At 61.1% G+C, this 16,516-nt stretch overlaps 1 protein-coding gene across 1 annotated transcript; it reads right to left on the bottom strand.

The window, feature by feature from the left end:
• Window positions 1–253: 253 nt before the first annotated feature.
• LOC117643399 (prisilkin-39-like) lies at window positions 254–12,016 on the bottom strand. The gene is made up of 3 exons (XM_034382265.1): window positions 11,776–12,016; window positions 4,769–4,910; window positions 254–1,060 (listed from the first exon to the last, which is right to left on the bottom strand). The coding sequence occupies exons 1-3, from the start codon at window positions 11,794–11,796 to the stop codon at window positions 336–338; spliced, it is 888 nt and encodes a 295-aa protein (XP_034238156.1). The 5' UTR covers window positions 11,797–12,016; the 3' UTR covers window positions 254–335.
• Between the last annotated feature and the right edge of the window lie 4,500 nt (window positions 12,017–16,516).

Here is a 16,516-nt window from a genome sequence, read left to right on the forward strand (position 1 = left end):
AAGCTTGCAAAAATATTGTAGTAGGTGGTTCACGGTATTTTCTTTCAAATTCATAAGTTTTTATCGTACTTATGCTCAAAATAATTTGTTAGGTTAAGCGTGTTGGATACTTTCAGTGCCCATGTATAGTGTAATTTTGTACATTGAACATAAAACAAAGTATTTCTGAGACGTTTGTTTCATCGTGTGAGTTTTCCAAGTGATTTATGAGGCCGAGTCCACGGGAATATATGAAATGCAACCACACTGGGGTGTTAGTACAAGTTTAATGCCGTCGAGAACATACAAAAGTAGAAAAGGCGCAAGAGCTGGCAGTGTGGAGTAGCTCCGCCCGGCTACGCCACTGGCGTGCTGGGGGTGGGCCCCGAGCCCGCCACTGGGGCCTCGGCGGAGGCGGCGACGGCGGGGTCCTTGCCGTCGCGCTTCTTGAGGTAGCGGCTGTTGTAGCCCGTGCTGTACACGTTGTTGCTGGCGGCCGGGGTGTAGTAGTACTCCTGCGTGACGGGGTAGTTGGGGTAGCTGCCGTAGCCGCTGTTGTAGTTGTACCCGTTGTTGTAGTTGTTGTAGCCGCCGTAGCCTTGGTAGCCGGGGTAGGCCCCCGGGTAGCCGCCGTACCGGCTGTCGTAGTTGGTCCGTCTGTTGTAGTCGTTGGGGTACCGGTTGTAGTTGCTGTTGTACGGGTAGTTGCTGTAGAACCGGTCCTCGTAGGGGTACCTGGAGCCGCCGTAGCCCGCCGAGTACCCTCCGTACCCGGTGGTCCGCGCGTCGTACCCGCCGTACCCAGAGTACCCGGGGTAGCCGGCCGTGTTGTAGCCGGCGCGGTTGTAGTAGTTGTACCTCGGGTCGACCGCGCCGGCGGCCGTGGGGTAGAAGCCTGGCTGCTGGTACTGGTAGCGCGGGTCGTACTGGTTGTACGTTCGCGCCCAGTCCTGGTTGTAGCCGGTGTTGTACCCGGTGTTGTACCCGGTGTTATAGCCGTTGTACCCCGGGGCTGTCGGGTACGCGCTGTAGCCCCTGTTGTAGGAGTAGCCGTTGTAGCTGGTCCCTCCGTAGGGGTACCCTGGAACAGAGAGCACAGCTTCATTGGTCAATATAAGCGCGTTTGATGAGGGATCTCTGTCTTTTTTTTCGCGGCCGGTCGGAGCTCTCAGGGTCTGTTTAGAATGCCAAACAGCGGCATCGGGGTGGAGGCGGGTGTTCCGCAAACACCAAGAGAGTCGCGGCAACATAAGGGCGCCGCGACGGACGGCGTGACGCGCGCCCGGATTCGCGGCCACACTGGTAAAACTAAAGAAAGAGTTGTACGCTTTATTCAAGATTACAACTGCACTCCAAGTTGGCATACCCAGAAACTGGGTGCCTTTGTCGCCTGCCTCACTTTTAAGGGCTCCAAATGTCACCCGGTTTCTGGGCACCTTTTCCGCCCAGTCTCGGGGTGTACTAATCTGCCCGCATCTGGCCCTCTACCATGGTAGGGCATTCACAGGGGTCTAGTTTCTGGACGAACAACACTGATTTTCCGAATGTAATAATGAACTTATTTAAAAAGCAATAACATTTTTATTGCATTAGTAGCGCCATGAAAAAGTTATTGCATTAAAAGTGCAATAATTATTGTATTGCATTAGCGCATTTATCGCATTATTTGTGTAGTTATCATTTTATCACACCAAAACTGTGATAATCTGGGCCTAGGCCGGCCAAAACCTAAGGGACTTATTGCAATTTTAGTGCGATAATTTTTTATGGCTGCCACAGATGCGATAATTTGAGGGAATCACACCCCAGGCTAAAAAAAACCATGAGCTTGGCCATGGGGATGGCTGCCCATGGTGATCCGTGATTCACCATGGTCACAATATTTTGCCCATGGAGAAATGCCCATGGTGTTCAGGACCATGGGGATGCCAGCCATGGGGAGGCCAGCCATGGGGATGCGATCACCATGGGGCGGCTGCCCCATGGTGCACATGGTGCACCGCTCCATGGTGAACTGCCCCATGGGGAATGAAGGACGTGTCCAGCGTATACCTGACGCAACAGGCACATCGGACTCAGATGAAAATTCGATGCTACGCACGATGATGCTATCGGCGTCTCTCTATCTCAAAATATTAAAAAGTTACGGACAATTTTTGAATAAACTCTGGAGACTTCAACGCACGAGGAGGGCGACATTCCCCATGGTGCGACCGCCACCATGGTGACCATCACTATGGGAAGACCTCCACCATGGTCTAGACCGCCGCACCATGGTGGTTCTCCCCATGGTCCGACTTCCACCATGGGGAAGCCCGGCTGACCATGGGGATGACAACCTCCACCATGGGGAACAGCCCTATGGACATGGAAATTCACCATGACGACCATGGTTTTTTTAGCCTGGGACTAGCCTTTTTATAGCAGCAAATTGTATGAAACTTATCACATTAGAAATACCAGTGAAGGTGCCCAGATTAGCACTGCTAAGGGTAAGTTGCTTTATGATTTGTGCACTCCGAGACTGGGCGATAAAGGTGCCCAGAAACTGGGCGACATTTGGCGCTCTTAACAGTGGGGCAGGCGACAAAGGCGCCCAATTTCGTAGCATGCCGAATTTGGAGTGTACGCTCGAAGACTTTGCGCTTCAAGTCAAGAGTAGAGAAGAAATGCATGCATTTATGTAGGCGGAAGAGGGGAAGGACGGGCAACTACTCTTGAAGAAAGGCGTAAAAGTATGCTCCAGTGTAAATACACTGCAAACGAAGGCCGCCAGGGCAACGACCCACTGACGCGGCCGCACTGGGCCAAACACTTCAACTCAAAGCACGCCTCGAAAAGGAACGAAATCTGAGCGAAAGCCGATCCCTGGCCGCGGATTGGGTTCGAGTGGTGTTCAGGTTCAGGGGCCAAGGGGCGCCTCCTGCTCCCAGCGCGAGGCGGGCCGAGGGGTTTGGCGTGGGATGCGGGGGCGGCGCACAGTGGGCCAGAAGACCAGTGGAGGCGGCCAAAACTCTAGACGCGTTTTGGGCTGCAGAGTGGCTAAATGGGGCTCGAACCGAACGTGTGACCCCACCAATGGATTGCTCTCCGAACGAGGAATCCATTGGTGGGGTCACACGCTCGGTTCGAGTCCTGCTTAGCGACTCTGGAGCTCAAAACGCGTCTAGAGTTTTGGCCGCCTCCACCGGTCTTCTGGCCCACTGTGCGGCGGGACGCCTGCCGACACAAGGCGTCCGACTGTGAGATCGACCCACTACAGCTCCTTCCGCGCCATTCCGGCCTGACGGGGCGCGGCCAGCAGACTGATTCCGAGAGTCGTTTTCGTCGCTCTGTCTCTCTCGCATCAACAGGGGACGCTCCAGTGAGTGCGAGAGAGACAGCAACGAAACCAACTCTCGGAAGCGGTCCACAGGGCACGGCGTGGGCCTGCTTGTCTATCCATTGCAGGCCATTAGAGCCACCGGGGAGAAATAGACGCCCCTGGCAACCGGCCAAAAATACGGCAGGAAATGCAAAAAAAAGGCAAACAACAACGAAACAGCGCAAGATTCCGCGAGCGTTTTCTACTCGCGTGCGCGTTTTTGTTGTTGTTATTTTTTTCTGGCGCACCAGGTGCCCCGTTAGGCCGCTGTGTGCGAATGCCGAATGTGTGCGGACCGCCAACGCCGCCACGCCGCGGCCACGCGAGAGATCCCAACGCCGACAAGGGTCCGCGTTGTAGAGGCCATCCGCCCCGCGCTCACTGTCGCCGTGCTGCAAGTTCGTCGCCAAAAAGTGCTCCGTCTCTTTCGCGGCCGTGCGCCGCGACGCGTGGGAGTGAGAGAGCGACAGAGACAGAGCGACGACGGACGAAAGCACTATTCGGAATCGGTCTGTCTGCCGCGCTGCTGTCTGTCGTCACGCGTGCGGGCCGCGGGGACAATAAGAAGACCGTGATTATACACCTGTCTCCGGTCAAAGACCCGGCCAGGCCGCGGCTCGGCCACGGCACGGACACTGCAAGGACCGCGCGCGGACACAGCCGGGAAATGGGAAAAGTTGGCGGAAAGGCGCCTGGGAGGTAGGCAATGAGTGTGTGTGCAAGACACGGAAGGGCGGCGTGTCTGCCTAACCGGCAGTTCGCAGGCGCTTCCGAGGTAGGCAACCCGGCAGCCAGCTGTGTCTTGCACACTGGCCCATTGCCTACCTCCCAGGCGCTCTCGACGTAGGCAACCCGGCAGCCAGCTGTGTCTTGCACACTGCCCCATTGCCTAAATCCCAGGCGCTCTCGACGTAGGCAACCCGGCAGCCAGCTGTGTCTTGCACACTGGCCCATTGCCTACCTCCCAGGCGCTCTCGACGTAGGCAACCGGGCAGCCAGCTGTGTCTTGCACACTGGCCCATTGCCTACCTCCCAGGCGCTCTCGACGTAGGCAACCCGGCAGCCAGCTTTGTCTTGCACACTGCCTCATTGCCTACCTCCCAGGCGCCCACGCGGCAGCCCTCCAAGGAGCTGTGCGTCGTTGCGAACACTGCAGTGGGCGTCTTTGAGGTAGGCAAAATGCCAAGAAGCTGTGTCTTGAACACACAGGGGTTACCCACATCCGAGGCGCCCTCAAGGTAATAGGCAACCCGGCAACAACTGGGCACATCCTGCAAAAACTGGGGTTGCCTACCAGCCAGACGCAACAGAAATGATCCGTACCACAGCCGACGCCGCTCGCTGCGCTGGCCAAGTCCAGCGTCCTGGGGGCCCTGCCGAGAGCCCTGCCCTCCTCGCCGGTGCGCGCTTCGCGGCCCAACTGACCTGCGTCCTTCTTGGCGCGGGCGGCCTTCTCCAGCGTCAGCTCCTCGCCGGCGGGCTGCACCGCGGCCGGGTCCGAGGCCGCGTCCGGGGCCACGTCCGAGGCCTTGGCCGCCAAGACGGTCACCGCCGCCACCAGCAGCGCCTGCGAACAGTGGGAAAGAAGAGAATGAGTGCCACAGTCTCTGCGCGTCCACGGCGTCCCACAGTGGGCCAGAAGACCGGTGGAGGCGAACAAGACTCTAGTCGCGTCTTGAGCACCAGAGTCGCCAAATGGGACTTGAACCGAACGTGTGACCCCGCCATGGATTGCTCTCCGAAAGAGGAATCCTGGTGGGGTCACACGTTCGGTTCGAGTCCCGTTCAGCGACTCCGGAGCTCAAAACGCGTCTAGAGTTTTGTCCGCCTTCACCGGTCTTCTGGCCCACTGTGCGTCCGTGCCGGCTGTGCAGCTGCACTGTAACGGCGCCTTTAAACGGCCGTGCTGCTTCACCCTGCTTCCGAGAGTCGTTTTCATCGCTCTGTCTCTCTCGCACTCATGCGGCGTCCCGTGGAGGTGCGAGAGAGACAGAGTGACACTCGGAATGAGTCTGCCGCGTCGGACTGCGCCGCACCCGGACCATTATCCGCGCAAAAACAGTTTAAAACTGTTTTATGCGTCGTTGCTGTCCGTTTGCCGCCCCGGCCGCCGGGCGCGTTGCGGGTTCGACTCCCGCCCGCGGCGTCTTTTTCTTTTCCGCCCCATCCGTCCGTCCTCTCGGTCTCGGTACGGCGCGCGGGCCGGGCCAAAGCCTGGCAGATCTTATCCGCCAACAAATGCTCGCTACGGTGTCACTCGCGGCGAGCGGCGCGGCGGCGGTGGTCCTAAGTAGAAGGGGATGGGGTACGGGGCCTCCTTGTTTACGCCGCCCCCGCGTGCCCGCCGCTCTCACACCACGCACGCCGATGGTATCTTCAGCGGTTGCTTCTCCAAGGGCGCGGTGGGGTGCGGCGGGGTGCGGTGGGGTACGGCGCGATGCGGCGGGGTGCGGCGGGGTGCGGCGGGGTGCGGCGGGGTGCGGCGTGGTGCGGCGTGGTGCGGCGGGGTGCGGCGGGGTGCGGCAGGGTGCGGCGAATGCTGCGGGATGCAGCCTTCTACGCCGCGACGCGTACCATATGCGTCGTATTTCAAATCCATTCCCCCGCCAACAGACACGAGACAAAAGAGACGAAGAGGAAAATTCGCACACTCGGAGCGAGCGCTTATTCGGTTTGGCCTTGAAGGATAAAATTGTGACATGGTGACTGCATTGTATCACACGGATTCCGAGAGGAAACCGGAAAAGGAGAGGGAGCGGGTGCGAGGACGTACGGGTAGTGTGACGTCAAAGAATAGAGAAGGGCGGCAATTCATCCCCAGGAGCGGCGTGGCTCGGCTTGGCTCGGCTCGGTACGGCTCGGCTCGGCTCGGCTCGGCTCGGCTCGGCTCGGCTCGGCTCGGCTCGGCTCGGCTCGGTGCGGCGAGGCGAACTCGATGACTTCCTATTTTTTCCAGGGGCATGTGCGCCGCTCTGCGGGCTGCGGAATGCAGGCCGCTGGACCGATATTCGGTCCCCTAGCAACGGCACGGCGGCACGGCACCAGAAAAAGAGGGGAGGGGGATGAGTGATACAGTGGAGCGGATTATCACCCCCAGCCCTTGCCTTCTAAATGTTCCGCCGTTCGCGTTCGCAGCGACCAGCAGAGCAAGACATCGTAAACAAAAGCGGGCCGGTTGCGAGCGGTGTCTCCCATCGCTCTGTCTCTCTCGCACCCCTGCGGCACGCGCAGTGAGTGCGAGAGAGACGGAGCACGCCGCTCGGACTCGGTCCACCGGGGTGAATAGGGGGCCCACACCTCGTGGCGATAACGCTCGGCTCGGACCGGGCGCGCGCAAGCACGTTATTTTTCAATCGAAATCGTTAAACTTCTTTTGTTTAATGGGGGCGCTGTAATTTATAGAATCGAGAGGGTTATGCAAATTGCGCGCTGGTCCTGGCAAAAGGGCCGCCGCGCCCTCGGAGTGGCGCGGCCGAGAGCGGCGGCGCACTGTTGTGCAAGGGCGCCGCAAGACCCTCGCCTCGCTGAGCTTGTCGGGTTGAAAGTTTGGCGTTTGCATATTCCATGGCTGCAAGTAAGCACGCCGCCGCGCCCCGCCCCGCCCCGCCCCGCCACGCCCCACCCCGTCCCGCCCCGCCCCGCCATGGATTTTCACAGTGAATAACGGCGGCCCCAATGAACGACGGCACACCCGCCACAAAAATAATGCCATAGGAATCAGTTTGGAAAGAAAGCTCTCCAGGTCCTGGGTCAGATTTTCTCGGATTTCGTGTCCTCGGTGACGTCATGGTCCGAGGACGCGCGTCGCCGAGGCCGGGAGCAGTGTACACTGTACGTCCGCGGCCCTGACCGCAACTACACGGACGTGAGACTGGCGGTCCCCAGCGTCTCCGGCCGGCCGGCCGAGGCCGCGGAAGCTCGCCGGAAGCCCCCCAAGTGCCACAGACTGCCTGAAGGGCCAGCGGGCTGCGTCCGAGCGTCGCTCTGTCTCTCTCGCTCCCAACGGGACGCCCCATAAGTGCGACAGAGACAGAGCGACGAAAACGACTCTCGGAATCAGTCTGAGGGCCTGTAGGGTCTGAAGGGCCCGCATCCGGGCGTGCCGTCAGCGCCCGCCGACCTGGGGCGGAGGCACCTGGGCCGGCACTGATGTTGCTTAATTAACAGGCGACTTGGTGGCCCCAGTTCGGCCGGAACGAGGCGGCCCGGCCTGGCGCGGCCCGGCGCCCCGCGGCCGCACGCCGCAAACTTGTGTTGGCTTTACGGGCTTTGCGAGGCGGAGGCGGCGGAGGCCGGTAACCCCCGTGCGGTTCGCCACGCTCGGCATCACATTATCACATCGGCACGGCCGCGTGGTGTTGGCGAGGATGTTTTTGAACCGCACTGCCACGCGCCGCGCCGCGCGTTGTCAGCTCGTCTCTCTCGCACTTGCATGCATGAGGGCGAGGGAGGCAGAGCGACGAGAACGACTCTCGGAATCAGTCTAGGCTCGCACTCGGCGCGTCCGGCCCGCTGGTCACCAGGATGCGTTACATTATGACGCGGGTGCCGTTATGATCCGAAGCATCATCAGCCGCGGCTTTTCCTGGACACCGCGATAATCACGAAGTGAATCACGAAGTGGGCCAGGGCCGCCGCCGCCGGACCGCCAGCACGCCGACAGCGGCGGTTCCGGAGGAACGCGTCGTCTCTGTCGCGCTCGCGGGGCGTTGCGTGCAGTGCGAGAGAGACAGAGCGGCCGACCGGCAGGTGCGGATGAGCCGCCGAACGCCTAACCTAGTCCCACGTGACGGTGGCACTCACGGAACGGCAGCGCGGCGGCGCACAGTGGGCCAGAAGACGGGTGGAGGCGGCCAAAACCCTAGCCGCGTTTTTAGCTCCAGAGTCGCTAAACAGAGCTCGAACCGAACGTGTGACCCCACCAATGGATTCCTCGTCCGGAGGCAATCCATTGGTGGGGTCACACGTTCGGTTCGAGTCCCATTTAGTGACTTTAGAGCTCAAAACGCGTCTAGAGTTTTGGCCGCCTCCACCGTCTTCTGGCCCACTGTGCGGCGGCTCCCTTCCCCTTCCCGGCGCCGCCGTCGTCGCGTCCCGGAGGCAGGGCCGGCCGCGGCCCGCCCGCAGCAGCCCTTGCAGAACAATGCGAAGTGCCTCTCCGCGTTCGAACCCCGCCAAGGCCGCCAAGGCCACCAAGGCCGACCCGCGCTGACGTGACGTGTCGCCGCGCTGCCCGGCCGCACCGCGAACGCCGCGAACGCGCCACGGTCGAGTGACACGCCGGCCGCCATAAAGGTTTCACACAAAGCGTCGTCCTGCGGCCGCGCCGCGCCACGCCGCGCCACGCCACGCCACGCCACGCCACGCCGCGCCACGCCGTGCAGTGCCACGTCCTCGGCTCGTATGACGCGGACGTGCTGTGGGAGCGGTCCGGCGCCAGGCCAGGACCAGGACGACCGGGAGGAAGGTGCGCCGGGATTCGTCATCCCCGCGGTGGCGGTCAAGGCCGTCGTCGCGCAGTGGGCCAGGAGACTGGTGGACGCGGTCAAAACTCTCGGCGCATTTTGAGCTCCAGAGTCGCTAAACAGGACTCGTACCACGCGTGTGACCCCACCATTGGATTCCTCGTTCCTAGAGCAATCGATTGGTGGGGTCGCAGGTTCGGTTCAATCCCATTTTGCGACTCTGGAGCTCAAAACGCGACTAGAGTTTTGACCGCCTCCGCCGGTCTTGTGGCCCACTGTGCACCGTCTTGCTCCGTTTCGGGTTGGCCGCGGCATGCGGACCGGTGGCACTCTGGACTACGCGCTCAGCACGCCGCCGCAATTAAATCAATGGCTTCGCCGTCAGCGCCGGCGGCGGCGAGGTGCACCAGATTGGGTAGGAGCAGGAGGAGGAGGATTACGAGTGTCGTTTTCGTCGCTGTCTCCCGCGCACCTAAGGGACGCCCCGTGAGTGCGAGAGGGACAGAGCGACGAAAACGACTCTCGGAATCAGTCTGCTGGAGGATGAGCAGGTGGAGGAGCGGGTGGAGGAGCGCGCCGCGGCCTTGGGGGAAAGTGGTGCAGCCGACGCAGCCTCTGCCGCCCCTCCCCGTCGTTCCGTCCATGGTTCCGACTCCCCGGCGCGGCGGCCTGCTTGACGGAGGGCCACGCGGCACGAAGGGATGCATACCGTCCGGGGGCGGGCCGTCCGCGCGTGCGCCGGCGGGCTGCTTGCGAACAGCCCTCACATCGCTCTGTCTCTCTCGCACGCACGGGACGCTTCGCAGCCGTGCGAGAGAGGCAGAGGCAGCGGGAGCGGCCCACAGTGGGCCAGAATACCGGAGAAGGCGGCCAAAATCCTCGACGCCTTTTGAGCTCCAGAGTCGCTAAATGGGACTCGAACCGAACGTGTGACCCCACCAATGGATTCCTCGTGCGGAGAACAATCCATTGGTGGGGCCACACGGGATCGGTTCGAGCCCATTCAGGGGAAACTCTTTGAGCTTCAACGCGCCTAAGGTTTGGCCCCGGAGCGCGTCTTCTGGCCAACTGTGCCCCCACCGGCATAACGGCGCGGGGGTAAATCGCGCCAGGAATGCCGCCGCCACGCTGCAAACTCCCGTCCCGCGACTCGAGCGCCGCGCTTTTCGGCCGCAAAGGTTTTTGGCCACGGGGGACCGCTACAACGGGGGCGCCGCGGGGGAAAGCCCCCGCCCGCTGCACTGGGCCTGCTTCGCTTCGGGGGGTCGGGGGGTTTTGCCCGCCGAGCCCCGCTGCACGGGGCCGCCGCCGCTCGGCCGGAGCCCACGGCCCCACCCCAGGAGGCCCCGGCACCTGGGGCCCCCCGGCGCTGCCCCGGCACGGCCATGCTGGTCCAGAAGGATAATGGCGCCGAGCGGTTGCTGTTGCCAGCCCCGCCAGCCCCGCCAGCCTTGCCCCCGCGTTTGACTTTGTCAAACTCGCCTCGGCCCCGGACGAATTCGTAGCAAGGCCGCGCAAGGCCGCGGCGCCTTGCCGTGGAACGCCGTGGCCGGCCGAGCGGAGTCTAGTGCCTCGCGCACCGGAAGCCAGCCCCGGGTATTAAGAGGGAGCCTCCTCGGTCCCCCTGAAGCAGCCCGCCGCGCCGCCGCCACCCACCGCCGCCCGCCCCTGCCAGCCCCCGCAGACTGATTCCGAGAGTCGTTTTCGTCGCTTTGTCTCTCTCGCACCCACACGGGACGCCCCGTAAGTGCGAGAGGGACAGAGCGACGAAGACGACTCTCGGAATCAGACTGCTGCCCCCGCCACTCGCGGAAAGCCCGACGCCGACGCCGCGCGGCGCTCGGACCGTGAAAATAAAGACGCCCAGGTAATTTGGCGGCAAGGAAATGACTCTAGACGCGTGTGCGCGGGTCGCCGTCACTGCTTCAAGCACACACTCACACAGACACACACTGTCACTCACACTCTCTCATAGACAGTCACACACATCTACACACACATTTACTACACTCCCTCACCGTCATACACACGCGCGCACAGAAAAACACACACACACACACACACACACACACACTCACACAGACATACAGACACACAGACACACACTATCTCGCACTGACACACAGACACACGCACTGACACATAGACACACACACACTCACACACCCACACACGTGCTGGGCGGAGGATTAACGCTCGTTAGCGGCTCCCTTCCAGAGTCCCTCCGCGTCAGGTGGCTTCGCCCGCTTCACCATTGGCTAGCGCCCTTTGGGCGGGCTCAGGGCAAATGTGTTTGAACTCACCCACACACGCAGACTCTCCCAACACATTCACACCCACTGGCATGGGGGACACACGCGCATAGAACTCACACATATGTAATCGCACCACCTACCCCTGGTATACACGTGCGGGCACACACTCACCCTCACACTCACCCACACACTCACACACACACTCACCCACCCACTCGCACACACACTCACACACAAACTCGCACACACTTACAAACACACACGAGGCGCCATACCACAAATTATGATTCCAGGAAATGCTACTATAGTACTGCGTCGCTTTATCATTTCTAAAAAAAATTCTTTTGATCCTATGCTTTGTCAGTATTTAAGCTCGCCAGGTACGCCACAGTGAAATTATTGGATCAGTCTCTCTCCCTCTACCCCCACCCTACGAAGCCTCCGCCGCTGTGCGCTGTACGCCCTGCAGGTCTCATCAGCGGGGATCAGCCCCGAAAACCCTTTCCCAATACGGTCCGCCGCGACCGGGCAGCCAACCTGAGTCGTTTTCGCCGTTCTCTCTTGCACTTATGGGGCATGCCGCATAGGTGCGAGAGAGACAGAGCGACGAAAACGACTCTCGGAATCAGTCCGCTGGCCAGCTCGGCCCGCTGAAGGCAAGGCGCTGAAGTCCCTGCCCTAACACGGGCAGGGCAAACCGGGGCAAACTCACCAGCAATTCGATCCTCGCCATGTTGCCGCTGAAGTCCGGCCCGGGCCTGCACTGCGAAGTCCACGCCGGTGTGCCGGTGTGTCGGTGCCGAAGCCGAAGCGGGAGTAGACTGGTCTACAATACGAGCGCGCCTCGCTGCCGACCGCGGTCCTGGTTGGTCCTGCCGCACGCCGCGCCGTGCCACGCCACTCAGATAGAATCCAGCGTCCTGCCCAGGTCCTGCCGCGTCGCGTCGCACGGGGGGGCTTCAGCTTTGCCGTATCCGCGCCGGTGCGCCTTCTTTTATAGCACAAATTGCAACCTCGCTGGAGTGAGCGCGTCTGGACGCGGTGGGGGAGGGCCGACCCTGTCGCACGCACGCACACACGCACGCACGCACGCACGCACGCACACGTACACAAAGGTGCAACAAAGCACCTGAGCTGTGTGCGTCTTTCGTCTCTCCCCCATCTCCCCCCCCCCCTCTCTCTCTCTCTCTCTCTCTCTCTCTCTCTCTCTCTCTCTCTCTCTCTCTCTCTCTCTCTCTCTCTCTCTCTCTATCTATCTATCTAGTGGCGTTTCTCCGAACCACCCTCTGTTGCACCCTCCTTCGCAGAATCCGTGTCCTGTTAACACGACCCCTGCTGCTGGGTGAGTAGGGGTGAGGCGGGGCGAGACAGAGCGAGACGGAGCGGGGCGTGGCGGGGTGGGGTGGGGTGGGGCGGGGCGTTTGAATCTGGTTGCGGTGGCCACCAGCACGCGCGTGACAAACTTGCCGGGTGCTATTCGCTGCATCGCTTTATCGATCCGACTATCAACCGCGGCATTGTTTCTGTCTCGTGTGGGAGGAGCCCCAAGAGGGAGAGAGAGAGAGAGGGGGGGGGGGGTGTCTGTACCTGTACAGCAACCCGGTACAAAATGGTTCGGATGCAAGGTATACTCTTGAAACTCAAGAGAGTGCATGACATGTTTTATCTGGGATCCAGGCTCAAAGCACGCTCTATCTGGTGCATCTACAGTACAGTATGGAGAATGCTTGGCAAGAACGCTCAGGGATGAAGACCGCACTGTAACAGGATTCACATCAACGAGAAAGCACGCTTCATCCCGAAGAGTGCTTGCTAAGCATGCTTTGTCATGCATGCTCCAGGTAGAGCGTGCTTGGGAGCACTCTCCATGATGAAGCGTGCTCTGCGGTGTGATCGCATGCCATGCACACACTTGAGTTTCTAGAGGAGTGAATCAAACAGGAAGACCCGAACCCCCAGTCTGTGCGTCATCGGACGATAGTAGCCTCAGCCCAGGTCCGAGCTTTGGTGGATCCGACCATAGGCCATCCGGTCATCCTATATCGCACCTCCCCGATCGCCGCAGCGCGTCCTTCACAGCGTGTCAGCGTCACGTAAGGCAGACGCGTGCGCCGCCAAGCGACTTTCTTCCGCCAACGGATCAAAAAGATTTGCTTTCAAAAGAGACTTCAATTTTGAATTCTCTCATTGGCTCAAGACGTGCCTTTTTCAGGCGAGTGTAAGGTGCAGGAGCAGGACTCGGGTTTGAAATACCCGGGGGCCACGCCTTCCCTAATATCAGTATCAGCTTCGCGCCGCGCGCGCCGCGGGCCGCGGACACCGAAATCTAAGGACGTGACCAGACGGCGGCGGCGCGCCCCTAGAGGTACAAAAAGACGGGGGACGCCGCTCCACAGTGGGCCAGAAGACCAGTGAGGGCGGCCAAAATCCCGGACGCGTTTTGAGCTCCAGAGTCGCTAAACAAGACACGAACCGAACGTGTGACCCCACCAATGGATTGCTCCCCGAACGAGAAATCCGACGGGGTCACACGTTCTGTTCGAGTCCCGTTTAGCGACTCCTGGTGCTCAAAATGCGTCTGGAGTTTTGGCCGCCTCCGCCGGTCTTCTGGCCCACTGTGCGTTCGCTGCGCCACGCCGTGCCCGTCAGGGTCCCCGGGCCACCAGGGTCTATGGCTGAGTCACCCCGCGTAGACAAATGTGCGCGTATCGGGGCACAAAGTCCCCCCCCCTCCCTCCTCGCCCCTCCCACATGACCACTACTATGCCGCTCCCCTTCGAGCATGACAATATCTGCGGCGGACACGCCACGCCGCATCACCATGCGATCCCCATCACACACAGGCCGCGCGGCCTCGCGACTCAACTAGACTGCAGGCCGACTCCGAGTAACAGTGGCTTCGCCGCTCTGTCTCTCTCGCACCCCTCCGGGGCGCCCCATGAGTGCGACAGAGACAGAGCGACGAAGCGCTGCTGTTTGGAATAGGCCTGCTGGCCGGCCCGGCTTGGGCACCAAAGCCGCGCCGTTTTCCCCGCCCAAACCGACAAAACACGCGAACCGGGACTCAGGCGGCGAAGACCGGGCCTTTCTTGGACGGCCAGACGAGCCACGGGAAGAAATTGGGCTTGAGTAACGAAGCCGAGAATGGGGGTGGACTGCGCACGGTGGGCAGGAGCGAGGGGAGAGGGGGGGGGGAGGTTTACACGCGGACAGTATCAGCGCAGAGCCAGCAGGCTGTTTCCGAGGTTCGTTTTCGTCGCTCTGTCTCTCTTGAGCTCATGAGGCGTAACGTTTAGGTGCGAGAGAGGCAGAGCGACGAAAATGACTCTCGGAATCAGCCTGCTGGCCAGGAGGCCGTCATCCACAACTCGGGGAACAAAAGGATGGCAGTGGGTCATTAGAAGGGAGGGGAAGGGAGGTGAGGGAAAAGGGGAAGGGGGCAGAATGCATGCGACAATCGACAATGGTGGTAAGCGGATTATGGAGGAGAAAAAAGATGGCGAAGAAGAAGACTGCAGTGGCGGATCCAGGGCTGGCCTGGGAAGAGGGTAAAATATGCCAAGCGTTAAAGTGTTGTTGTGTCCCGCTCCGCTGGATCCACCCACTAGGAATACGGATAACCGCTTTGACCGTGTTTGCTCGTTCATTCCGTCAGTCCTCCGACTGTTCTTCAAAACGGGACGAGTACAGTGGATCATAGGGCCTGCCCTTGAACGGCTGGGTGGAGAGCCCTGCAAAAGCCGGACTTATATCCCACGACTTTCGTTCGGCGCGCGGAGCCGAGCCGGGCGGAGCCACGTCGGGTCAAGGCAAAAGATTTGTGCTGCGACAGTGCTTCGTCTGAGCCGCGCTCTTGACGGGCCTCCAGGGAGGCTGGTCCTTTGGGTGCGGTGAGCGCTCGGCCCAGCTAGAGAGAGAGGGGGTGGGGGACGGAGAGAGACGACTGAGACGAGACAGAAAGGGGTGGCTAGGATTCGGCATGTCCCAGTCGCCGTGGCCGAGGCCGTGCCGAGGCATACTGATGTCGAGGGCAATGAGAGGCGCCCCGGGCCGGCCTCGGCTTCTCGTCATTCGCTTCCACTCGGATGCACGGCTGGCGCCGCCGCCTCCACGGCGTTCTCGGCTTCCACGGTGTTCTCGGCCTCAACGGCGTTCAGCCTCCATGGTGTTCTCGGCCTCCACGGGATCCACGGCCTCCATGGCCTCCATGACCCCCACGGCCCTTATAGCCTCCACGGGCTTGATGGCCTCCATTGCATCCACGGCCTCCACGGTCTGCACGGCCTCCACGGCCTCCATGGCCTCCACGGCCTCCATGGCCTCCACGGCCTCCATGGCCTCCACGGCCTCCACGGCCTCCACGGCCTCCACGGCCTCCACGGCCTCCACGGCCTCCACGGCCTCCACGGCCTCCACGGCCTCCACGGCCTCCACGGCCTCCACGGCCTCCACGGCTTCCACGGCGGGACGGGCGCCGCGCGCGGCGTCCTTGGCGGCGGCGACGGCCCGGCGACGCGCAAATGTCTAAGGGTCGCACCAGGCGTCGCAGGTGAAGTGGACTCTGTGTTCATTTCCTGTGCGTTGCCCGTGAAATCAGAAGTCAGCCGAGCGTCGCTGCCGCTGCGTCGCTGGGGGGAGGAGCTCTGTGCCCGTCTGCCGTCCGCCGTCGGCGTCCTCCCCGCCGCACTGCGCGACGCCGTCCCCGTGTCTGTGTCCCTGTGTTCCTGCAGACTGCTTCCGAGAGCCGTCTCCTTCGCTGTGTCCCTCTCGCTCTCATGCAGCGTCCGGTGGTGCGAAAGAGACAGAGCGACGAAAACGACTCTCGGAATCAGTCTGCTGTGCGAACTTGCCGCCGCTTGACCCTGCCCGCTCCGGCGGCCCTTAACGTGTCGTGCTCCCGCCAGTGCCGTGGCAGTGCCGTGGCTTGACAGTGTTGTCCATAATTATCATCGCGTCAGATCTTGGCCGCCCGGATTGCAGGCCTTGCAAAGGACGAAACTTTTGCCTTTCTTGTCAACAAACCAGGTTCCGGAAGCCCTCCCATTAACGGCAGCCACTGCACACATTTGAGAGGCCCAGAGGCCCGCAAGGCGCAGTCCCAAAACCCTGCAAACGGTTTACAGCTTTACAAAGAAAACAGTCACTCGAAATATTTTTGAACGAATATACTTTGGCTTACAATCGGAAATCCGGGCCCAGCACAGACAAGGTAGCCCAGATGGCAAAATTTTGGCACTTAAAACGGAGAGCCATCCGAGTGAAAGGGAAAATAGTGGATTTGCATGGACGTGGAGACGCGACATCTGCCTACGTACTCTATTCGTTTCGTCCGAGATTCTTTGACTTGGGGGCCACAGTCCGGGGAGCACAAGTGCGGCCTCGATTAGTCTGTGCTTTTGTCACCGCGAGGCGCGCGACGCGAAGGCGGCAGCAACGCGTCGACGGGGCCCTGC

Source organism: Thrips palmi, unplaced genomic scaffold (assembly GCF_012932325.1).
Source record: "Thrips palmi isolate BJ-2018 unplaced genomic scaffold, TpBJ-2018v1 HiC_scaffold_17, whole genome shotgun sequence".
Classification (NCBI taxonomy): Eukaryota; Metazoa; Arthropoda; class Insecta; order Thysanoptera; family Thripidae; genus Thrips; species Thrips palmi.

Excerpts from the sequence above, each read along its gene's own strand:
- LOC117643399 (XM_034382265.1), bottom strand. The coding sequence starts at position 11,796 with ATGGCGAGGATCGAATTGCTG. Across the intron at positions 4,911-11,775 it reads TGGCGAGGATCGAATTGCTG|GCGCTGCTGGTGGCGGCGGT; the intron begins GTGAGTTTGCCC and ends CACTGTTCGCAG. Across the intron at positions 1,061-4,768 it reads CCGCGCCAAGAAGGACGCAG|GGTACCCCTACGGAGGGACC; the intron begins GTCAGTTGGGCC and ends TCTCTGTTCCAG.